This window comes from Macaca fascicularis, chromosome 2, assembly GCF_037993035.2.
Source record: "Macaca fascicularis isolate 582-1 chromosome 2, T2T-MFA8v1.1".
Classification (NCBI taxonomy): Eukaryota; Metazoa; Chordata; class Mammalia; order Primates; family Cercopithecidae; genus Macaca; species Macaca fascicularis.
The window spans coordinates 95,589,961-95,615,282 of record NC_088376.1 but is presented as its reverse complement, the minus strand read 5'-3'; the positions used below and the strand labels follow the sequence as shown (position 1 = coordinate 95,615,282).

At 40.1% G+C, this 25,322-nt stretch overlaps 1 protein-coding gene across 17 annotated transcripts in view; it reads right to left on the bottom strand.

Annotated features, from left to right (window-relative positions):
* Positions 1 to 5,887: 5,887 nt before the first annotated feature.
* KLHL24 (kelch like family member 24) overlaps positions 5,888 to 25,322 on the bottom strand; it is a 53,837-nt gene continuing 34,402 nt past the window's right edge. For 9 of the 17 annotated variants that reach the window (XM_065540269.1, XM_065540270.1, XM_074031493.1 and 6 more), the window contains 3 exons: positions 21,627 to 21,815; positions 20,355 to 20,543; positions 7,182 to 12,947 (listed from right to left, as the gene is read on the bottom strand). In XM_065540269.1, the coding sequence (XP_065396341.1) occupies positions 12,747 to 12,947; positions 20,355 to 20,543; positions 21,627 to 21,815 (579 nt within the window). In that variant the 3' untranslated portion in view covers positions 7,182 to 12,746. Of the gene's footprint in view, positions 6,005 to 7,181; positions 12,948 to 19,632; positions 20,256 to 20,342; positions 20,544 to 21,204; positions 21,340 to 21,626; positions 21,816 to 25,322 lie in introns of those variants that run through there. The other 8 variants (XM_074031497.1, XM_074031496.1, XM_045386551.3 and 5 more) reach the window with 4 other exon arrangements.

Below are 25,322 nucleotides of genomic sequence, written 5' to 3'. Positions count from 1 at the left end.
TGTTGACAGTATGCTTAAACTTGGTTTCCAACCTGGGGAAAAAAGTTTCAGCCCTGCTGTGATCGGTGCTCAAGGCAGCCTTGACATCCTGGACTCAAGCAATGCTCCCGCCTCAGCCTCCCGAGTAGCTAGGATTGATTGCCAGGACTGGTCTCGAACTCCTGGCCTCAAGCAGTCCTCCTGCCTCGACCTCCCAAAGTATTGGGGTTACAGGCATGAGCCACCACACCCGAATGATTCTTGTCTCACAGACTTTTTTTTTTTTTTTTTTTTTTTTAGAGACAGGGCTCTTGCCATGTAACCCAGGCTACAATCGAACTCCTGAGCCCAAGAGATCCTCCACGTCTCAGCCTGGTGAGTAGCTGAGACTATAGGTCCTTGCCATTGTGCCCAGCTTCTCTTGTAGACTCTTAACTGGGAAAGGAGAATGGGTGGTTCCGATTGCTCACCAGTCTGTTAGTAAACTGTGAGAGTGGGGTGGGGAGGGTGAATGTTAAATGTAATACTCATGAGAGGAAAGTAACTGTTTTCTTTCTTTTTTTTTTTTTTTATTTTGAGACAGAGTCTCGCTCTGTCGCCCAGGCTAAAGTACAGTGACATGATCTCAGCTCACTGCAACCTCTGCCATCTGGGTTCAAGCAATTCTCATGCCTCAGCCTCCCAAATAGCTGGGATCACAGACGTGCATCACCACGCCCAGCTAATTTTTGTCTTTTTAGTAGAGACGGGGTTTCAACATGTTAGCCAGGCTGGTCCCAAACTCCTGACCTCAGGCGATCTGTCTGCCTCGGCCTTCCAAAGTGCTAGGATTACAGGCTTGAGCCACCTGCGTCCAGCAGAAAATTAACGGTTATTAAATTTAGTCCAGAAGGTTCCAGGAATGCTGACGCTGACCCTGGAAAAGAAGCTCAGTGGCTGGGAGTCCTCCTGCTGAGATCTGCTGCCCAACAGATTGAGGGGCTCAACGTGGGGGGAAGAGGGCATCAGACGAACTAGGAAAGCTGGAGAAGGATGGTGGATCCAAAGCTCTGCCTGACAGTGGGAGGGGGAGGCTGGCTCAGATGGAAAATTGTTGCTAGACTCTGACCCAGAGGTACCCAGTATCCCAGCCTCCTTTCTGGGAAGACCAACCTCCCTTTCTAAGTTTAACAGGAATGGGACCCCCCGGGATGCTTAAAGTGATGAAATACCCCCACATGAATGCAGATACTAATTAGACTTGTAAAATGAGAACTCCACTTCTTAATACCCCCAATAAAACTGTTTGCTGGGCTCGTGGCTCACGCCTGTAATCCAACATTTTGGGAGGCCAAGGTGGGCAGATCACGAGGTCAGGAGTTCGAGACCAGCCTGGCCAACACGGGGTGAAACCCTGTCTCGGCCAGGGGCGGTGGCTCACGCCTGTAATCCCAGAATTTTGGGAGGCCGAGGTCGGCGAATCACGACGTCAGGAGTTCGAGACCAGCCTGGCCAACATGGTGAAACCCTGTTTCTACTAAAAATACAAAAATTAGCTGGGCGTAGTGGTGGGCACCTGTTATCCCAGTTTCTTGGGAGGCTGAGGCAGAAGAATTGCTTGAACCTGGGAGGCGGAGGATGAAGTGAGCTGAGATTGCACCATTGCACTCCAGTCTGGGCAACAGAGGGAGACTCTGTCTCAAAAAAAAAAAAAAAGAAAAGAAACCCTGTCTCTACTAAAAATACAAAAATTACCCGGGCATGGTGGTGGGCGCCTGTAATCTCAGCTACTCAGGAGGCTGAGGCAGGAGAATCACTTGAACCTGGGAGGCAGAGGTTGCAATGAGCTGAGATCATGCCATTGCACTCGAACATGGGGAACATGGGCAACAGAGCGAGAGTCCATCTCAAAAACAAAAACAAACAAAAAACTGTTCAAAGTGAGTGTCTGGGCCGGGCGCGGTGGCTCAAGCCTGTAATCCCAGCACTTTGGGAGGCCGAGACGGGCGGATCACAAGGTCAGGAGATCGAGACCATCCTGGCTAACACGGTGAAACCCCGTCTCTACTAAAAAATACAAAAACCTAGCCGGGTGAGGTGGCGGGCGTCTGTAGTCCCAGCTACTCGGGAGGCTGAGGCAGGAGAATGGCGTGAACCCGGGAGGCGGAGCTTGCAGTGAGCTGAGATTCGGCCACTGCACTCCAGTCTGGGCGACAAAGCCAGACTCTGTCTCAACAAAAAAAAAAAAAAAAAAAAAAAAAAAAAAAAAGTGAGTGCCTAGGAATTACAATCAGGCTGTTAAAAATAAATGATTGTGCCCAACTAGGCCCAAATGAGAAATCAAATGTCCGGTTGCCCTATTAAGATTTTGACAAGGAGCCGGGCGCGGTGGCTCAAGCCTGTAATCCCAGCACTTTGGGAGGCGGAGACGGGCGGATCACAAGGTCAGGAGATCGAGACCATCCTGGCAAACACGGCGAAACCCCGTCTCTACTAAGAAAATACAAAAAAAACTAGCCGGGCGAGGTGGCGGGCGCCTGTAGTCCCAGCTACTCAGGAGGCTGAGGCAGGAGAATGGCGCGAACCCGGGAGGCGGAGCTTGCAGTGAGCCGAGATCGCCCCACCGTACTCCAGCCTGGGCGACAGAGCGAGACTCCGTCTCAAAAAAAAAAAAAAGATTTTGACAAAACCATATCCCACCCTTGTAGATGGACCCTATCATAACCCAAAAGAGCCATGCAATGTGCTTCTCCTATGCTATATACTGACTGTTTGTGCCCTCCAAAATTTCTGTGTTGAAACTTAATCCCCAATGTGACAGTATTTGCAGTTGGGGCCTCTGTGTGGTGATTAGGTCTTCAGGTTGGAGTGCCTTTTTTACTTTTTTGTTTTGTTTTCTTCTGTTTCTTTGAGACAGAGTCTTGCTCTGTTGCCTAGGCTGGAGTGCAGTGGCATGATCTCAGCTGACTGCAATCTCTGCCTCCCGGGCTCAAGTGATATCCCGCTAATTTTTGTACCTTTAGTAGAGACGGGGCTTCACCATGTTGGCTGGGCCGGTCTCCAACTCCTGACCTCAGGTGATCCTCCCGCCTCGGTATCCCAAAGTGCTGGGATTACAGTATGAGGCACTCTGCCTGGCCACCCTTTTAAATTATTATTATTATTTTTGAGATGGAGTCTCACTCTGTCGCCCAGGCTGGCGTGATCTCGGCTCACTGCAACCTCCACCTCCCAGGTTCAAGCAATTCTCCTGCCTCAGCCTCCCAAGTAGCTGGGATTACAGGCATGCGCCACCATGCCCAGCTAATTGTGTGTTTTTAGTAGAGATGGGGTTTTTCCATGTTGGTCAGGCTGGTCTCGAACTCCCAACCTCAGGTGATCCGCCCACCTCGACCTCCCAAAGTACTGGGGTTACAGGGGTAAGCCACCGCGCTCAGCCTGCCTTAATTTTTTTTTACTGTAGGGTCTTGCTTTGTTGCCCAGGCTGGCATGCAGTGGTGCAATCATGGCTCACTGCAACCTCGCCCTCCTGGACTCAAGCGATCCTCCCCCTCAACCTCCCGAGTAGCTGGGACCACAGGTCACGAGTTCGAGACCGGCCTGGCCAACAGGCCTGCCTTAGCCTCCCAAAGTGCTGGGATTACAGGCGTGAGCCACCGTGCCTGGCCCCGAGTTTTCATTAAGTGAACTCATATCGCAGGAAGAAAGACTGAAGTCTGTTAACACACTGAACAGACTTTTGTCACAAACTATTGTCTACTCTGTAGGCCCAACAGAGTTTTGTCCCAGCCCATTCAAAGTTCTACAAACCCATTTAATTCCCTTAAAAATCATTTACTGCTCACACCTATAATCCCAGCACTTTGGGAGGCTGAGGCAGGTGGATCACGAGGTCAGGAGTTCGAGACCAGCCTGGCAAATATGGTGAAACCCCATCTCTACTAAGACCCTCTCTCTATAAAAATTAGCTGGGCATGGTGGCGCGTGCCTGTAGTCCCAGCTATTTGGGAGGCTGAGACAGAAGAATCGCTTGAACCTGGGAGGCAGAGGTTGCAATGAGCCAAGATCGTGCCACTGCACTCCAGCCTGGGCGACAGAGAGAGACTCCGTCTCAAAATAAATAAATAAATAAATAAAAATCATTTACTACCTCCCTGAAATCACCCACACTTCCTATCTCCCTTTCCCCTAAGAAGGGTATATGACATTCTCTACCCCATTGCATAGTGGGGTAATTACTTTGTGATTCTCCCCTGTGTACATTAATAAATGTGTATGCCTTTTCTCCTATTAAAATCCCTTTTGTTTTCCCTTGGACCCTACATCATAAATGTGCCTAAAGAACTCTTCTCATTATAAAAAAAAGAAAAAAAAAAAGAGAGAAGAAACTATCAGGGAATTTTCCTTGCTGCTTTGTACTCTATTTGTTATAGATAAGACCAAACAGAGAATTTGGGTAGCCAGAGTTTGTATATTGAATGAGTCTGAGTTTTTGTGGCCCAAAATGCAGGCAGTCTGTTTTAAAGGAAAGAATCTTAATATTGATTGATATGATAATCTGATAGCTGGGAAAGCTCATATGATTTTTCTCTTAATTTATACTCCTTCTACAATGCTGATATCTATATTTTGTATAGGAGATTTATGTGAGCTGGGCATTGTGGCTCATGCCTGTAATCCCAGCACTTTGCGAGGCCAAGGCAGAAGGTTCACTTTAAGTCGGGGGTTTGAGAGCAGCCTGGGCAACACAGCAAGAGCCCGTTTCTACAAAAAATTTAAAAATTAGCTAGGCGTGGTAGCATGAGCCTGTAGTCCTATAGCTACTAGGGATGCTAAGGTGGGAGAATCACCTGAGTCTGGGAAATTGAAGCTGCCATGAGCCATGATTGTGCCACTGTACTTCAATCTGGGTGACATAGTGAGATCCTATCTCAAAAAAAAGATCCTAACATAATTAGGAGGAAACTATCCCTTCTGTCTCCATTATCAGTTAGTAAACAGCAGAGAAGCAGAAGACAGGTATAGTCCATTTCCCTCCTCATTCCATTAAAACAGTAGGTGATTTTTGTTTGTTTGTTTGTTTGTTTTGAGACAGAGTCTTGCTCTGTCACCCAGGCTGGAATGCTGTGACTCAATCTCGGCTCACTGCAATCTCCGCCTCCCAGGTTCAAGAGATTCTCCTGCCTCAGCCTCCTGAGTAACTGGGATTACAGGCGCATGCCACCATGCCCAGCTAATTTTTGTATTTTTAGTAGAGATGGGGTTTCACCATGTTGGCCAGGGTGGTCTCTATCTCTTGACCTCATGATCCTCTCGCCTTGGCCTCCCAAAGTGCTGGGAATACAGGCGTGAGCCACCACACCCAGCAAGGTCATTTTTTTTAAAAAGGGAAAATTTAAAGTATAATACAAGAGGCTCCTATTCATCCATTGTCCAAGGTTTTTCAAATATGAGCTAATGAATACTTTTAGTTCTTTCAATTCCTTCCCTGCCTTTGCACATTGCATTTTTGCCCTGAGCCAGCTGCATGAAGTTATGTGCTGCTCTTGTGTGTGATAACTATGTTCACCCTTCAGTATATACTACATAATCTCATCTCCTTACAAGAAGCCTGTAAGATAAGTATTATGGCTACATTTCCTAGAACCAAAAGAGTGAGACTGAGAGAGGTAAATGACTCTACAGCAAAGAACTGGTTGGAATCAGGTCTGATGAAGCCCGTGCATTTTACAGATATAACTATAGAGGCATTAAGTCAAATGAAAACACCTTTAACATTAAAAACCACTCTAGGGGCTGGGCACAGTGGCTCACACTTGCAATCCCACCACTTTGGGAGGCTGAAGCAGACAGATCACCAGAGCCCAGGTGATCTGTCTGCTTCAGACAACATGGCGAGACCCCATCTCTACAAAATAAAAGTAAAGGCCAGGCATGGCGGTGCTCACCTGTAGTCCCAAGTACTTGTGTGGCTGAGGTGGGAGGATTGCTTGCGCCTGGCAAGTTGAGGTTGCAGTGAGCCGTGATCGCACCACGGCACTCCAGCCTGGGTGACAGAGTGAGAACTTGTCTCAAAAATAATAATAACAAGATGAAAACCCTAATTGCCTTTACTTTGACGGCAAAACTCTAAGCATAAAATCTAAGCATATTATGTGCTTCTATAGTGTTTTTGTGTATTTTCAAAAATATACTTTTGCCAATGCAAATTCAGACATTGCCTCTGCAATATATAATAACCCTAGGCTGGATGTGGTGTCTCATGTCTGTAATCCCAGTGCTTTGGGAGGCAGAAGCATCACTTAAGGCCAGGAGTTGGAGACCAGCCTGGGCAACATAACCTTGTCTCTACAAAAAATAATTAGCCAGGCGTGGTGGCACACACCTGCAATTCCAGCTACTTGGGACCCCAAGAGTTTAGGCTGCAGTTAGCAATGATGGTGCCACCATACTCCAGCCCGTGGATGACACAGTGAGACCCTATCTCAAAAAAAAAAAAAAAAAAAGGATAACTATGCTTTTTAAAAAAATTTTCTTTGACTCAATGTGAGAACCAAATCGTAAGAACATTTGGTTGCAGATGTTATGGGTCACCTTGTGTTAATTAAAATTTTTAGGCCAGGAATAGTGGCTCATGCCTGTAATCCCAGCACTTTGGGAGGCCAAGGCGGGCAGATCACGAGGTCAGGAGTTTGAGACCAGCCTGACCAACATGATGAAACCCTGTCTCTACTAAAAATACAAAAATTAGCCGGGCATGGTGACACGCACCTGTAGTCCCAGCTATTACAGCTACAGGAGGCTGAGGCATGAGAATCACTTGAACCTGGTAGGTGGAGGTTGCAGTGACCCACGACTGCACCACTACACTCCAGCCTGGGTGACAGAGCAAGACTCCGTCTCAAAAAAAAAAAAAAAAAATTTTTATTTTTTGAATAGGGAAGACTTTCGTGTGTTTCAGACTAAGAAATTGATTTTATACGTATTTATAATTATATATATATATATACACACACGTATGCAGTAAAGTTTCATTTTTACTTGTCCTTCAGTCACCATTTCATTTCCTCTTACACACTAACGTTTTCAGTTTCTTATTTATCCTTCCAGTTATTTAATGGACATACCAGTAAATATACACATCTATTAATATATCCAGTATTTTCTCCATCTCTTTTTTGCACAACCCTTTAAATATATTTAAAATAAAACAGAACAACAAATTTTTGGTAAACAAAATTTAATACAACCATATAGTCAAGTAATAATGGTTAAAAGACATTTTATTAGATACAACTTTTAAAAAATTAAACTATGCAAGAAGTATATTTAAACAACACATGTAAGTATTCACGTGCTACAACTTAACTAAGAACAATGAAATACAAAGCATTCTTTTCACTATGAAGACTCTGGAGCCTCTAATTGAAAGCAAATGACCTTAGGTCTATACTAGTTATAAAGCAGATTATACTTTTGTTCAACTCTAAAATTGTATTGTCTTAGAGCTCCAACAACTCTTAATAAAAATTTAAATAAAGAAACCATGGGGGAGGGGTGATAGGGAGGGAAGAGTAAGTGCTTTTTCAAGAAAGTTAAATGAAAAAGCCTGAAGAGGGAAAAAATTGTACATAAGTATGGAACAAAAATAAGTATACTTTTTTGACATTCGATGTAGATACTGCAAATGAATTTACACGGGTTTAATCAATGTAAGATAGATATTTGTCTGAATATTTTAAAAAGCACCTAGGTATCAAAAAATAAAAACAAAAAATATAATGAAACTCCAAACATCCAACAATCTCCCTTAACATTCTCATTCTGCCAAGCAACCACACGTTGGTGCTTATTACACAATTTAAGAAGGGGAAGTTTATTTATTCTATAGGAAACAAATATGAACCTTATCTAAGGTAAGCTTCATTTAGATTGAAAAAAACGTTGAAATAGCACTAGAGAACTTAAGGCACATAAACAAATTCAGGTGCAGTTATTTTGAAACCATTAAAACAAATTCTTTTCTTTGGAACAATATATAAAATAAGTTATGAATGTTGCTGTTTTTAAAAAATTTATGATGATAACCTTCAGCACTAGGAAAATTTAATATCTAAGGCAATCACACAAATGTAAAACGTTCATATAAAACATTAAAAAATGTCTAAAGTGTCTCTGGAATTATTCATTCACACTCCTGGCTCAAATGGTTTCTGGTGCCTAGCATTAGATGTGACAATAATGATAGCTAGCTAGTCAAACCTACTGCCTTAAAGATCAACCAATTCGCTCCATTCTGGTTACTTGGCATGGTGAATTTATTTAACTAAAAAGAATAATGGGGTGAGGTGATGTAAACCTGGTTTTCAATAAGATGCACAACAAATTCTAATAAGGCCAAAACTCTGTTGAGGTTAACTGGTATCTTGAGTTTACTAAAATAAAGGCAGTCCATAGGAAGCCTTGAAGAGCCATTATCTTACCACTTGGCACCACCTAAACACCAAGCCCTTCTCTCTGAAAATACAGGCCGGGCGTGGTGGCTCAAGCCTGTAATCTCAGCACTTTGGGAGGCCGAGGTGGGCGGATCACGTGGTCAGGAGTGATCCATCTCTACTAAACCCCGTCTCTACTAAAAATACAAAAAAATTAGCCGGATGTGGTGGCATGCATCTGTAGTCTCAGCTACTCGAGAGGCTGAGGCAGAATCCCTTGAACCCGGGAGGTGGAGGTTGCAGTCAGCTGAGATCGCACCACTGCACTCCAGCCTGGGTGACAGAGCAAGACTCCGTCCCCCCGCCCCCCAAAAAAGAAAATACAGTTTGAAGTAGATGTCTTTTCCACATATAAATCTCAAGACATAAAAGGCACACACAATTCAACTCCTCTCTTTTCATATATGGGTTCTCACAGCAATTTAAAAAATCTATTGCCATATCCAGACAACAGGAAAAAACAAAAACAAAAACAAAAACAAAACATACCTGGTTTGCTTATTGACAAAAGTGGTGTAATTGAACCTTTGTCTTTCCTGAGTTTCAAAAAGGCTATTTGACAGTAGAGATACATAAACAATTCATATTCACTAAGATAAAATGTATCAGTCCACAAAACATTTTCATCTTTTTAAATATAAAAGAATCAATGTTCAACCACCACCATGTGTGAAGCCCCTTTTTCCAAATTAAACTTACTCTAGAATCATGAATTGAAGATTATTCAGTTATGGCACTTTACACCCCAAACAAGCAAAAGTAACAAGTTAATACCCTCCCTGAGTATTTACATCATCTTATCACCTGGTTTAAATGGAGTAAATACCTATATTTCAATCATCTAGGAAATAAAAAGGTTACTGAAGATCCAATACGCTAGTATTTCATACCTGTGCAGTAAAGTCAGTGGGAAGATTACAGTAGAAAAGGAGGAGGTTCTACTGTTGTAAAAATTAGACCACTTTTGTAGCTGACTCACATAGAGGAAAAACAGAAAAGGATTAAAGTTCATTAAAAACAAACCAACCTGTACTTTTCTGTTCTACAAAGCATACCTTTGAATTCCCTTTCCAACTGAGGTATCACAGCTGGGTTTAGCAAACTCATCTCTTCTGACCTTGTAAAACTAAATTGTCATAAAGATTCTGATTATTCACAAGTCATCATTACTAATACTCATCATGTACTTTCAAATGTAAAAAGTTGTAGAAATGCCCAAATAAAAAAATCTTCCAGAATCGAATTTAGCATGGTCAACTAATTTTTACTTTATATGCTTTTTTTCTGATCATCGCACACTGCTAAAATCTGTGGTGTTTGGTATATATGTGTGTATACAACCATACTATCTACATACATACACATGTACATATATAGATTCCAAACCAAAGGTTTATATGAGCATCACCTATCAAAAGAAAAATCTTTTGATTTTTGATAGGTGATGAGAGAATGAATACAATCTGACACCAATTTGGCTGATATATCCCTTTTGGTATAGTAATTCTACTCTAAAATTCTTGTTTATTTTATCAAGTCTAATGCTATTATTGATCAAGAATTAGTAAAGGAAGATAAATATTAAAAAATGAAAATATAAGTTGGATAACTTTAAAATAGTTATTTAAATTTTCTAAGATTCAACGTAAGTTCTTGGTGGCCTTCAATATAAATTTTAACTACTTAATTTATGTAGTTTTAAATTATGTAAAGAAAAAATTAATATTGGTATGAGGTCTGTGCTTAAAAAAATCTGTTTTTCAGGATTTCATTTCAAATTTACTATAATAAACACATGGATATTAAAATAAATGTATAACAAAATAAAAGTAAATAGTTAATACTTTTTACAATAGACAAAAATACTGGAATACAAAGTTATCTTGAGAAAGTCTTTTTTTATGTGAACTCCTGTATTCATGAAATGGACATGATCTTACAAATACACATGAAAATAACAACTATCATTTGTAGAATCCCCATTTACAAAATACTTTTTCACACATTATCTCATTTACTGTAAAGAATTTCTGATCTAAATAATTCTATTATCTATAAGAGTATAATGCAGATGTTTACTCTAAAATTAAAGTACAAGTATCCAAACTGTACCTACATTCTTTCAACTAAGATGATAGAAAATTGTTTTCTGAATTGCTGTTACCACAAAATGGTATTTTAAAATTATGATTTGAAAAATAGGCCGGGCGCGGTGGCTCAAGCCTGTAATCCCAGCACTTTGGGAGGCCGAGACGGGTGGATCACAAGGTCAGGAGATCGAGACCATCCTGGCTAACCCGGTGAAACCCCGTCTCTACTAAAAAATACAAAAAACTAGCCGGGCGAGGTGGCGGGCGCCTGTAGTCCCAGCTACTCCGGAGGCTGAGGCAGGAGAATGGCGTGAACCCGGGAGGCGGAGCTTGCAGTGAGCTGAAATCCGGCCACTGCACTCCAGCCTGGATGACAGAGCGAGACTCCGTCTCAAAAAAAAAAAAAAAAAAAAAGAAAGAAAAATAAAAATTCCCTAACAATTTTTAAGTTTTTTAGAGTTTTCCTCAGAATGTAGATTCTAGCTAAGCATTAAAGTTTAAAAAATGTCTATTTGAAATCTCTGTATCATTCTAAGATGAGAAAACAATGTAGCTTACCAATGTCAGGCTTTTTATTTCAAACTTGGTTTTAACAGAAATCTGGTGGCACTCTAATTACATATTTGCATCATCCCTTCTGTCACAAGAAATATACAAATTATAATGTGAAAGACAACAGTGACTGGAAGTTAACCTACAGCAGGCTACCTAGAACATCCCTAAATGTTGTAAATTATATCCATCCACGCGGAATCACAATAATCACTTATGCTGTAGTTCCTGCCATATCCATCTATTTGCATTAGAAAAAAAATTCACATTCCTCTCTGAAAACTGATAAGCTTTATAAAGTGGAGTTGAAAAATCTAGACAAAAGCAGTCTGTCTACTGAAGCTTGAAAATGCTGATTAGTATTTTACACAATGGGGGCCAAATGAAAGACTTATCTTAAAGATGGGAACTACTGCTAAGTTTTTTCAGATAACTAATTTTAAAAGAAAAATGGACCCACTGAGATAGGTGGTCCCTGCTTTATCCTATTAAAGGTACCGTAACAGTAGAGCCTCTCAGGAATTTTAGCTGTTCACTAGAAGTTAGGATAATCAAGGAAGAGGTCCTCACCCAAAGCACCATACTAATGAGGTCAAACCCTACTGGGCTAGGGAAGAAAACCTATCCCTATTTTTCTTTTTCTTTTCTCTTGAGACAGAGTCTCACCCCGTTGCCCAGGCTAGAGTGTGGTGTGCGTTCATAGCTCACTGCAGCCTCAAACTCCTGGGCTCAAGCAATCCTCCTGCCCCAGCCTCCTGAGTAGCTGGGAGTACAGGTGTGAGTCACTGTGCCTGGCTGTCTCTCTCTGGTTTTCACAAGACAATATTGCAAAATGGGTTTCAACTGCTTTATCAAGTTAAGAAAAGAAACTTTCTTAGAAGATTGAAGAGATGATGCATAAAAACTTTGAGAGCCATAGTGGGTCATTTTTCCTTCAATGGCCATTCCATTTTTCTCTTAGGAATTAACTTGTCATTTTAATCCCCTCTGTAGGGGCACTTATTTTTCTATCTCCTACCTAATTTCCCCCTAAAAACATGTTTAATGTAAGACAGCAATTCTAAGAATAAAGTCACAATAGTTCAGTATTTTATGATACCTGAATTGTCATTACATTTTTATCAATTACAGAAAAAAACTCTTCAATAAAATTAATCAATCTGGATATACTTTGTTAACAACAAAGGTTTTTAAAACTGATTTTTTCTCCTAGAATGCATTCTAAGCATTAACTTCTTCAACCTAAATGATGCCTCAAGTCATGCAATTTTCTCTACATATATGACAAAATAAGGAATATACATACAGATAAACATACATAATAAGTGAAGACACCATTCACACGTTCCTAAAAGGTCTGCAGACAGACATTTCCTAATTCACATAGGCTTCTTACAAATACTTACAAAGGTACACTCCTCAAAGGCCAAGTAACAACCCCCATTACCTTTAACAAAAAAGTTTTTTTTCAGTTATAGGAAAGGCTTTATTACAGTTTGAAAGATTGATATTTTGAGGAGAAAGGCACCAAATTATTATTTTTACTACTTTTTGCATATGGCACAAAGGAGATATGTGAAGTTCCCACTCTAGAGTTTTTAAAACCTCCCATCTTGGATTGGTGTGGCTTCTTCGGTGAGGTATCCTGGCTTCAGAGTTTAAAACATTTCTCATTGTATCTATGAATAGTCACACAGCCATGATAGGACACTGGCCTGGGCATTGCAGCTACCCCTGTGATGATACTTGTTGCAGGATCATAACAGAGAATAGTGTCTGTGGCTTCTCCATTTTCCCGTCTTCCACCCAGGATATATATTTTACCATTACACACAGACATACCACAGTTTTCCTGTTTAACCAAATACATAAACAAAACATTAACCATTGAAGATAAAGGATTTGGTAACAAACAGAAAAGCAAAATAATGCTTTAACACAGTCAAAAAAAGGGAGACATGATATAAGCTAAGGTTCTTTGGCCCAACTCTGTTCTGTGTGTGAGTGCTGGATAAGTTTGCATGAATGAAATGAATGTCAAGATAGATGTTATGTCAGTTGTAGCCATAATAAATAATGAGATCATGTCCTTTGTAGGGATGTGGATGGAGCTGGAGGCCATCATCCTTAGCAAACTAACACAGGAACAGAAAACCAAATACTGCATGTTCTCACTTATAAGTGGGAGCCAAATGATGAGAATACAGGGACACATGGAGGGGAACAAAATACACTAGGGCCTTTCGGAGGGTGGAGGGTGGAGGGTTGAGGGAGGAAGAGGATCAGGAAAATAACTAATGTGTACCAGGGCTTAATAACTGGGTGATGAAACAATCTGTACAACAAACCCCCATGACACAGTGTATCTATGTAACAAACCTGCACTTGTGCCCCTGAACTTAAAATAAAAGTTTAAAAAAAAAAAAAGGATTTTATGTTAGTAATTGGGGCCAAGATGTGGGAAGTAGGTTGTGGACTGATAAAAGGGTTTTAACTTAATGGTAGTTAAGCAAAAGCATCTTTAAAGAGCCTGGCTTGCTTCTCCTATTACAGTAAGGTTATTATAGAAAGTGGCAGTTACATGACCAAGGAGTAGGAACAATATTCATTATATGGGATTACCCACAAATTGAATGAATGAATGAGGAAAAAATTTATAACTAAGTTAATGAAACACTGTTATTAGGAGCCCTGACTGGGCCATATAAATGTTTCAAATAACATCTTACAGTTAACTTCCCACACAATGGGATTCTAAGCTAAATTTTATTATTCTCTGTCAATAATACAGTTACTATACGAAACAAATATTCTTGCAAGGATGAGAGTGATTCTTCAAAAACAAAACCTGGCTGGGCATGGTGGCTCATGCCTGTAATCCCAGCACTTTGGGAGGCAGAGGCAGGTGGATCACTTGAGGTCAAGAGTTCGAGACCAGTATGGTCAACACAGTGAAACATCATCTCTACTAAAAATACAAAAAATTAGCTGGACGTGGTGGGGGGTACCTGTAATCCCTGCTACTCGGGAGGCTGAGGCAGGAGAATTGCTTGAACCTGGGAAGTGGAGGTTGCAGTGAGCCAAGGTTGCACCACTGCACTCCAGTCTGGGTGTCAAGAGCGAAACTTCATCTCAAAAAAAATATAAACAAACAAACAAACAACCCTACATTAACAACGGACTCACTATTACATGGATCTAATTATACTGCAGGCCAGATATTCTTCCATTTCCAATTAAAGTTTCCCTTTAATTCAGAAAGTTACTGCATCTTATTATCCTGGTTCCACATAACCAACAATGAAATAGGTTCTACCAATGAGTTCAATAAGCATTTTTACTTGGCCAAATTTGCTGTATATAAATTTTGCTCTTATAGAAGAAATTAAATCTTCGTGGCTTTATATAATAGGATACTATCTTTAGGTCTGAAAGAATTTGTGAGTACTTAAAAATGCCTATATTAGAATTTACAGACACCCAGAACGACTTAGCCCATTATCACATAGTGAAAGACACTTTTGTTGAGAATACCACTACCCCCTATGAATTGCACCAATTATGGAACAAACTCTAGTATTTTTCATTTAAAGCATAATGAGCTCTTTCTATAAGTTCTTAAAGTTCTGAATATAATAAAAACAAACAAAAACCTTAGTTTTCAGGTACAAGGTAGTTCCCACTATTGAACCTTACAGTTATTTTGATGATGATTCTAAAATAATATATAATTACATGGTTTGGTAATTAGTATCATTTCAGATAATAATGCTCAGAAAAGCAAACAACCTTGAAACCAAGTATTCATATCAGGAAATTACATCTATCTGATGTAATAGTGTATTTCATGCTAGTAAAATACCATTTACTCTATGTGTTTGTTTATACATAGGAAAAACTTAGTCTTCACTCAGGAGTAAGGGCAGCTCATAGGAAAAATAATTTATCAATACATAAAGCTTTAATTTTTTTAAAGACTGCAATGAAACATGATCCTAACATTGCAAAACAAACAAAAAAACCCAAAAAAAACCCTCTCCTTGTCATTTTTGTATGCTTAAATGTTAAAATGTCAATAATAGACAAAAAGAATCAGATTTCTTTTCATTTAATTATTCTAATCTTTAATGACATTTTAAATACCTGGTCTCCTGAAGAGAGAGAAAAAAAGTCTTCATCACTGACTTTTAAAAAAAAAAAAATCCCACAGTTTTTTTTAAAGGATGTTCCTGACAGGAAAGCAAAATATGTTTCGAATAATAAATTGTGTTTTTAGGAATTACGCAAAGTCAAAAGAGGCATGGAAACGGTGAAGGACAAACAAATAAATAGGCTGGGTCCATTAGGACTGTAAAACATAAAGACCTCATTTTTTTCAGCTCTTTTTTGCATTTAATATTCTAAGCACTTTTCGCTTTGGGAGGCCGAGGTGGGCGGATCACAAGGTCAGGAAATCAAGACCATCCTGGCTAACATGGTGAAACCCCATCTCTACTAAAAATACAAAAAATTAGCCAGGCGTGGTGGCGGGTGCCTGTAGTCCCAGCCACTCAAGAGGCTGAGGCAGGAGAATGGCGTGAACCCAGGAAGTGGAACTTGCAGTGAGCCGAGATCGCGCCACTGCACTCCAGCCTGGGAGACAGAGCGAGATTCCGCTTAAAAAAAAAAAAAAAAAATTCTAAGCATTTTTAAAAGCAACAGTATTGGGTTCATTTAACTGTATACAATTAAATTAGTTTCATTTATCCTTTTTCATTAGTTAGCATTAAAAAGGTAAACAATCACTTACACATGGCTCAAAAATTACCTATCAATAACGTGTGCATAAGGCCGGGCACGGTGGCTGTCGCCTGTAATCCCAGCACTTTGGGAGGCCGAGGCAGGCAGATCACCTGAAGTCAAGAGTTCAAGACCTGCCTGACCAATATGACAAAACCCTGTCTCCACTAAAAATGCAAAAATTAGCCGGGTGTGGTGGCATGCACCTGTAATCCCAGCTGCTTGGGAGACTGAGACAGGAGAATCGCTTGAACCCGGGAGGCGGAGGTTGCAGTAAGCCGAGATCACATCAGTGTGCATAGATGTATTTAGTAGCATTGGTGGTAAGAACAAACAGAGGAGAGAAAATAATCCCCTAAATCCCAGTACTAGATTTGAACTTCAATGATTTGTCTTCATTAGACTTAATATACTTCTGATCCAAATGTTTATTTTCTTTAAATTTCTAAAGTCAATGAATGTTGTTTAATTAGAGAAAATGTGCCATGTGTGTCCTATTATTATTTTTTTCTCAATTTTATCTCAATAATCTAGTTAAAAAACATTCATGTATACCCTGCAATATGCTACATACTGGCAATTATCTTCCTAAACTGTTACTGTTTTATACAATATAACAAAGTTCTGAATAAATGGTAATTCTTTTTTTTTTTTTTTTTTTTTTTTTGAGACGGAGTCTCACTCTGTCGCCGGGGCTGGAGCGCAGTGGCCGGATCTCAGCTCACTGCAAGCTCCGCCTCCCCGGTTTACGCCATTCTCCTGCCTCAGCCTCCTGTGTAGCTGGGACTACAGGCGCCCGCCACCTCGCCCGGCTAGTTTTTTTTGTATTTTTTTTAGTAGAGACGGGGTTTCACCGTGTTCGCCAGGATGGTCTCGATCTCCTGACCTCGTGATCCGCCCGTCTCGGCCTCCCAAAGTGCTGGGATTACAGGCTTGAGCCACCGCGCCCGGCCTTCTTTTTCTTTTTTCTTTCTTTTTAAAAAAATTGTTTTTGAGAAAGGGTCTCACTCTATCACCCAGGCTGGTCCCTAACTCTTGGCCTCAGGTGATCCTCCTGCCTCAGCTTCCCGGGGTGCTGGGATTATATGCATGAGCCACTGCACCCAGCTTGAGCAGTAATTTTTTTTTTTTTTTTTTTTTTTTTTTGAGACGGAGTCTCGCTCTGTCTCCCAGGCTGGAGTGCAGTGGCGCGATCTCCACTCACTGCAAGCTCCGTCGCCTCCTGGGTTCACACCATTCTCCTGCCTCAGCCTCCCAAGAAGCTGGGACTATAGGCGCCCGCCACCACGCCTGGCTAATTTTTTTTGTATTTTTAGTAGAGACGGGGTTTCACCATGTTCGCCAGGATGGTTTCGATCTCCTGACCTCGTGATCTGCCTGCCTTGGCCTCCCAAAGTGCTGGGATTACAGGCGTGAGCCACTGCACCCGGCAGAGCAGTAATTCTTAATAAAAATGCATTATTCTTTACAATCTTCACTGAAATAAACCAATAAAAAGCAGCTTAGATTTTTTAAAAATCAGAAATAAGTCTCAATACTTGACCACATGAGGATTCTCATGCAAGTAGGGAACACTGTCGCCTCTACAGGGCTGGAGAATGGTTTTCCAAAGGAGGTCCCTGAGCTGAAGAAATGTGATTTATTTTTACTTAGATGTGATATGAGAGGGAGAAAAGGTAATACTCATTCTGTACCATGAAGCTGAAGTGCCTATTTGTCCCTTTCATTAACTGGGGCAATGTTACTCCATATATATTACTAATTGGAGACTATACCTCAATGTCAACAACTTTAGAAAAATGGTTTTATATTCAAACCCTATTCACTATCCTTATAATCTATGCTGTACCTCTAATGTATCTTGCAAATAATATTATCTTAAAATTAAGTCTCTCTGGTACTTCCTCATTTGTTTACTTATTCAATATATATATTTACTATGCACAAATAAATGCAAGATACATACAAGATGAGTTAGAATAGTGTCCTCAAGAAGACCAAATTCCAGTATAGGAAATAAACATTTATACCCATAAGGGAATATACAATTGCCATAAGAGGTGTGAGTGCTTTAACAGATCAGAAAGCAAAAAAGATCCATTCTGCCCAAGTTAAACTCTGTTGTACTGAAGTGGTCCTTGAAAGATGAGTAGAATTACAAGTAGAGAAGGTAAAAAAGGCATTACAGGCTAAGACGACAGCATGAACCAAGGCAAGAACATTTATGATCTGTTTAGAGACTACAAATGACAGATACTTAAGGTACCTGAGGTAAAGTTATAGAATGTGAAGCTGAAAGGTCAAATGAAGGTCAGGCAGCAGAAGGTCTAGAATGAAGTGGTAAAAGTTTTGGATTTTATTTAATAGGCTTCCAATCAAAGAAGAGACAATAAGTAGATTTATTGAAAAATAATAGGCTGGCCACGGTGGCTCATGCCTGTAATCCCAGCACTTTGGGAGGCTGAGGCAGGTGGATCACAAGGTCAGGAGTTTGAGACCAGCCTGGTCAACATAGTGAAACCCCGTTTCTACTAAAAGTACAAAAAATTAGCTGGGCTTGGTGGTGGGCACCTGTAATTCCAGGTACTCGGGAGGCTGAAGCAAGAGGATCACTTGAACCCGGGAGGTAGAGGTTGCAGTGAGCAGTGAGCGGAGATTGCGCCGTTGCACATTAGCCGGGGCGACAAGAGTGAAACTCCGTCTCAAAAAAAAAAAAAAAAAAAAAGAAAGAAAGAAAGAAAGAAAGAAAGGAAGAAAAATAATTGATGGCAAAATGAGCTAGAGAGACAAGATACTAGAGAACGGAGGACTAATTAGAGTATTTTTGTTTGTTTAGGTAAAAATTGGTAAGAACTTGAACAAAAGTAGAAACAACAGGAATGGAAAAAAATAGGAGAACTGATAGGCTAGATTAATTCAATTTAAGAGAAGAAAAAGATAATCTAATAAATTAAGTTTCTAGGTTATTTGGAAATATAGAAAAAGTAGGTTTGGGGAAGAGGGTAAGTTTTATTTGAAATTTAAAGTCTTGAAATACCCATGTAAAATATCAAATAGGCAGTTAGAAGTTTGAGTTTGGAACACAGGAGAGATGCTTTGATGGTGATAAAGACTTGGAAGTCATCAGTGCTGAGTAGTAAATGAAGTAATTCAGGAAAGAGTATAAACTGGGAAGAGGACAGAGGACAGGCTCAAGGAACACCCATATTTAAGGACTGGGTAGAAAAACAAGAGAGTATGAACGAGAGTGAGGAGATTATTAGCAGTGACCTTTAAGAGTACATCTCTAGAGTGGTATGTGTAGAGCCAGATTTTCAGCATCAGAACCATCAAGCATTTTGGGGGTGGAAGGAAAAAGAGCCATGAATCAAAAGGCAGGGAAAAGGCCTTTTGGGAGGTGGCGGTGTGGGTAAGGAGTAGGGCTCCGGGTAGAATATATGGATGAAAGAAAGCTGAGCACAGCCATTTCCTTTATAACAGAAATAACAGATTTCCCAGCCTCTAACCAAAGAAGCAACCAGTTTGGGAACATTTCTTCTCTTCTGAAATATGAAAGAGAAGGGATAAATACTGGAGTAGGAGTGTGGAAAAAAAAAAAAAAAAGAACAGCCCAAGTGCAACAGATACTTCTCCATGGGATGGTAAAAAGGAAGTTATTTCAATAAAACAATTCCTTGGAAGGAGTTCAAAACAGGTTACTATATGCTTTATGTGGAGTTTTAAAAAACATATAAAATAATTCAAGCAAACATGAAATATTTTATTTCACTTATTTATTTACTTTTTTGAGATGGAGTCTCGCTCTGTTGCCCAGGCTGGAGTGCAGTGGCATGATCTCGGCTCAGTGCAACCTCTGCCTCCCAGGTTCAAGTGATTCTCCTGCCTCAGCCTCCTGAGCAGCTGGGATTACAGGCGTGTGCCACCACGCCCAGCTAATTTTTATTTTATTTTATTTTATTTTTTTTGAGACCGAGTTTCACTCTTGTTGCCCAGGCTGGGGTGCAATGGCGCGATCTCGGCTCACTGCAACCTCCGCCTCCCAGGTTCAAGCAATTCTCCTGCCTCAGCCTCCCGAGTAGCTAGGATTACAGGTATGTGCCACCACGCCCAGCTAATTTTGTATTTTTAGAAGAGACAGGATTTCTCCATGTTGGTCAGGCTGGTCTCAAACTCCTGACCTCAGGTGATCTGCCTGCCTCGGCCTCCCAAAGTGCTGGGATTACAGGCATGAGCCACAGTGCCCGGCCATAATTTTTTATTTTTTAGTAGAGATGGGGTTTCACCATGTTAGCCAGGCTGGTCTTGCTCCTGACCTCAAGTGATCCATCAGCCTCGGCCTCCCAAAATGCTGGGATTACAGGTGTGAGCCACCATGCCCGGCCTGAAACATTTTAAAATTTAAATTCCAGTGTATTAATAATGATTATGTACTTGGTCCCTCTTAGATTTATTTTTCTTTTGTACTGCTTTATGTTATTACCTGACGGCTGAATGTATTCTGTACGTGCATCCAGTAATCTTCAACTGGATCATAACAGTATATTGCCTTGGTCAGTCCACCGGCAACATAGATCAGGTTGTTTAGGGATACAGCTGTTATACACCTCTTGGCAATTGGGATAGCTGCACGAAGTAGCCAAGAATTGGTTTCTGGATCATAAGATTGAACCTAATGACATATAAAAATATATAATTAAAATTTCTAAACAAAAATGGAAATGTACTTAATAAAGAGTCTACCAATACCTACAAACATTATTTAAAATAAATAAAATCCTATTAATTCAGAGAGTTAAGAGAGGTTAGCCTGATAGTGAAATGTCTGAATTATGAACATTCTCAAATAAAATGAAAATTTATGACTATCAAGCAGAATAGAGTACCAAACACACAGAGATTGTTTCTAGAATGAATGGCCACCAGGTTTGTCAATTAAATTAACAGTATAAATTTTTTTACAATCGGATAAAATGGATAACTATGCCTCATACCTGAATATAACTTCTTAATGGTTTTAGGGAGTCCTTTCTTCAAAAGAAAACAAGTAAACCTCAATTCAGTCAGTATGCTCAGTATGCTCTGAACTATCACAAATTCTGAATTAATACATTCTAAATAAGCAACATTTGATCACATTATTTTAAACTGAATTTAGAAAAAGAATGAATAGATTGACGACATTCAGTTAACATTGCTAAACCAGCTAGGCATTAGACACTTTTTTCCAGAATAAACATTTCCTGAGATGTCAGGATAGCACGTATTCTTTTGTCCCAGGAGTTTACTGAATCGGAGCAACTTTGAGCCATCCTCTATTTACACTATGGAGGTTTCCTTTCCTTTTCTTTTTTCTGAAAAATACTTCGAAAGAATGTAGAAAATGACCCAGTTGGAAGCAGTGTATTCACCGTGTCTTACCATTTGCTAATTCACTTCCCAACTGTGTTTTGTGTAGTTTTTAGATTCTGTAGATGATAGCAAAGGTTCAGAACAATTTATTCAGTACAAAATCTCCACACAGATCGTCTCATTTCAAAAAGATTGGATCACATTTGTTAGAGCAAATTGTTAGATATACTAGAGTGTCACTTAAGCAACCCAGAATTCAATGTTTTTCTCCAAAAGTATATAGTACCAGAAATTTTTAAAAAGAACCCTCACACTAAGCGACCTGGCTACCTACTTGATAAGCCTTCTGTATTTCCCTTCTTGTACTTATCATTGGTAATTTCTTTAAAAGTGCATGGCTTACCTTATCAGAACAAGTATTATCATCAGGTCCTCCACCAATCACAAACAGTTTGCCTACACAGCTAGTCACTGCAGGAGAGCTCACTGCTTCCTTAAGGGGAGCAACTTCAGTCCATCGATTTGAAAAGGAATCATAACATTCTACGCTGCTAAGTCTGTTTTGCCCATCATAGCCTCCAACAACATATACCTATATGTAAAATACACATGGAAAAATCTTAATTATCAAAAGTCTGAATTTTGAAGTAGGTGGTTAAAGAATTAAGGGATCTCTTCTCTTTAAAATGCTAAATAAATATAATTGTAATATATTTAGCTCAGAGTTTCTGAGCTTTTTTAAAAATCATCATCCCCCTACCACCATCACAATCCAGGGAGCCTTTTTAGGTATTTTATTCCTAATAGTCTTCCCTCCATAAAGTTTTAATGCCACAAATAAATTGTGTATCTATTTACCTTAATGTATGTATAGCTGTGCTTTATACATGAAAGAGTACATGTTTTTTTTTTCACCTTCTAAGAACCAATCTTTGCCCCCTTGGGGGTAATATTGCTCACACTGAGAATTGTACAATTTAGCTTAAATATTCACACTTATGGGTAATGAAATACTTGATTATTATAAAGTATTAAAACTCTGAAACTAAAATATTAGGAAAAAATTACTAGACTATGACAGTGCTGAAGGCAGGCCTATCTTTTAGCCCCTACAATATCTAGAAAAGTACTTGACACATAATGAACTCTAAAGTTCACAGAGCTTTTATGTACATTTTCTTTTCACAAATACAAGAAGGGTAGGGCAAATTAATATCTTTATATGACAAGTGAACCAATCAGTAAGATATTTATTAAATGGTTTATATGCAAAATATCCATTAAGCATTATGGTTTATATAGGGAACTTTCAACCTAACAAAGCTCTCCAGCAGCTTAACATCCACATTTCTCTCTCTCTCTTTTTCTCTTTTTGGAAATGGGTTTCATTTTGTTGCTCAGGCTGGAGTGCAGTGGTATGATCACAGCTCACTACTGCCTCAACCTCCCAGGTTTAAGTAATCCTTTCACCTCAGCTTCCCAAGTAGCTGAAACCACAGGTATGTATCACCACACCCTACTGATTTATTTTTATTTTTCATAGAGACAGGGTCTCCCTCTGTTGCCCAGGCTGGTCTCTAACTCTTGGCCTCAAGCCATTCTCCCACCCTCAAGCAATCCTCCTGCCTCGGCGTCCCAAAGTGTTGGGATTACAGGAGTGAGCCATCACGCCCAGCTCACATCTCTCTTAATGGACTGTCCTCATTAACTCTTCCCTCCATAGCTAATTAACTGCTAAGTCTTCTTCCACAGCATCTTTCACATCTACCCCTTCCTTTACGTTTCCCGCTGCCATCACCCACTGGAGGGTCCACAACACTTCATACCTCTCAAATAACCTCCTGGCCTCCATGCTTGTTCTCTCTAAACCAGAGATTATTCTTCCTAAAAAAAACACTTTATCAATTCCTCTTAATATTTCAACAATGAATGTCTAAGGGTCAAGGCCAAACTTCATACCTTGTCATTCAAATTTGTCCACAATTTATCTTTCTGTGTGCCCCCAAATTTCCACAGTACTCAATGCCACTTATATCATGCATTTCTCACATTATGTTAAAATAATCTGTTGGTGAGTTTGGGTCCCCAGCACCACTCAGCTCGACAGGTTAAGTAACTTACAAAAGCTATATGGAGTATATACACAGCTATATGGAGTATGGAACCTGTGGCACGATGTAGCAATTAAGGGCACAGGCTTTGGTCACCAGCTCTGCCATCTAATGTAAGGGCAATTTATCTACCCTTTTGGAGACTCAAATTTATTTCCTCAATTTTATAATTTTTTTTTTGAGACAGAGTTTCGCTCTTGTTGCCCAGGCTTGAGTGCAATGGCGTGATCTCGGCTCACTGCAACGTCCACCTCCTGGCTTCAAGTGATTCTCCTGTCTCGGCCTCCTGAGTAGCTGGGATTACAGGTACCTGCCACCATGCTCGGCTATATTTCCTCAATTTTAAAATGCAGACAATAATAGTATCTATCACATGGCATAATTTTGAGAATTAAACTTTAATACATACTCCTAAATGTGTAAATTAAAATATAATACATGCCATGAGCATCAAGATAAAATGCCTCTAGATTAAGAAAAGTTTGAGTTTTTGCCTCTGCTTTCTCATTTTTTGTGTAATCTTGGGAAGTGACTTAATCTCTTTGGGGTTATTTATAAGATGACCAAGTTACATGAAATACTCTCCATTATTCCATCATCCCTTCCTACTCTAAGATTTTTTTTCTTTTTTCTTTTTTTTTTTTTGACAGAGTCTCACTCTGTCACAGGGCTGGAGTGCAGCGGTGTGGCTCACTGCAACCTCTGACTCCCAGGTTTAAGCGATTCTGCCTCAGCTTCCTGAATAGCTGGGATTACAGGTGCCCATCACTTTGCTCAGCTAATTTTTTGTATTTTTGTAGAGACAGGGTTTCACCATGTTGGCCAGGCTGGTCTTGAACTCCTGACCTTGTGATTCACCTGCCTTGGCGTCCCAAAGTGCTGGGATTACAGGTGTGAGCCACCACACCCAGTAATTTTTTATTCTTTCTTGAAGATTACAGCCTAAGACACACTTCTAAGTTACCTTGGGGAGTGCTCCCCTAAGATTCTACATTCTAAACCATCCCAGGTTTCCTTAAACTGAGTATTTGTAAATTTAAGTATGTTTTATAAGCTTGAATTAAATTTATATTGTAATTTTAGCAAAATGGCTTCCATGAATTGAGCACTTGCTATGTAGGATAGGAATGATTCCTTTACTTTATTGATTTAGTGCTTCTAAGCTTTGGGTATCTTCAACTCAAGTATACTATTTTGTCAAATAAATTTGAGTTTACCAATATATACATGGTTTTTGAGACATTAATACTTTTCATTTGCCTTTGTATGTCCAAACTAAATAATTATAAATTTTTAAGTCAGATAGCATCTCCTTCCAACCCCTGGATTATTTTAGCCCCTCTTTTCCAGTAATATTTTATCCTTCTTGAGGCACAGTCTCAAACACTATATATAATACAGTAGGTACTGACAAACCAAATGGTTTTAGAAAAGATTCTATTAACATGTTATTTCCAGTAAATCTGTCTCAAGGTCCTCATTATTTCATTGGCCATGTAGACAACAGCAGCACACTAGATCCAGGGCGTTAGGAATTAACAGCTTTTAAACTGTGTTTTGAGCTGGGCATGGTGGCTCCTGCCTGTAATCCCAGCACTTTGGGAGGCTGAGGCAGGAGGATCACTTGAACCCAGGAGTTTGAAACCAGCCCAGGCAACAGGATGAAACATCATCTCCACAAAATATGCAAAAATTAGCTGGGTATGATGGTGTGTGCCTGCAGTCTTAGCTACTAGGGAGGCTGAGGTGGAAGGATCACTTGAGCCCAGGATGTCGAGGCTGCAGTGAGCCATGATTGTGCTGCTGCACTACAGCCTCAGCAACACAGCAAGACCCTATCTCAAAAAATAAAAACATAAACTCTGTTTTGAGAAGCTCTAGTATTCTACACAGTGGTCCCCAACCTTTTTGGCACCAGGGAGCAGTTTCATGGAAGACAATTTTTCCACAGGTCTGGGTGGGGGACTGGTGGTGGTGGGATGGTTTGG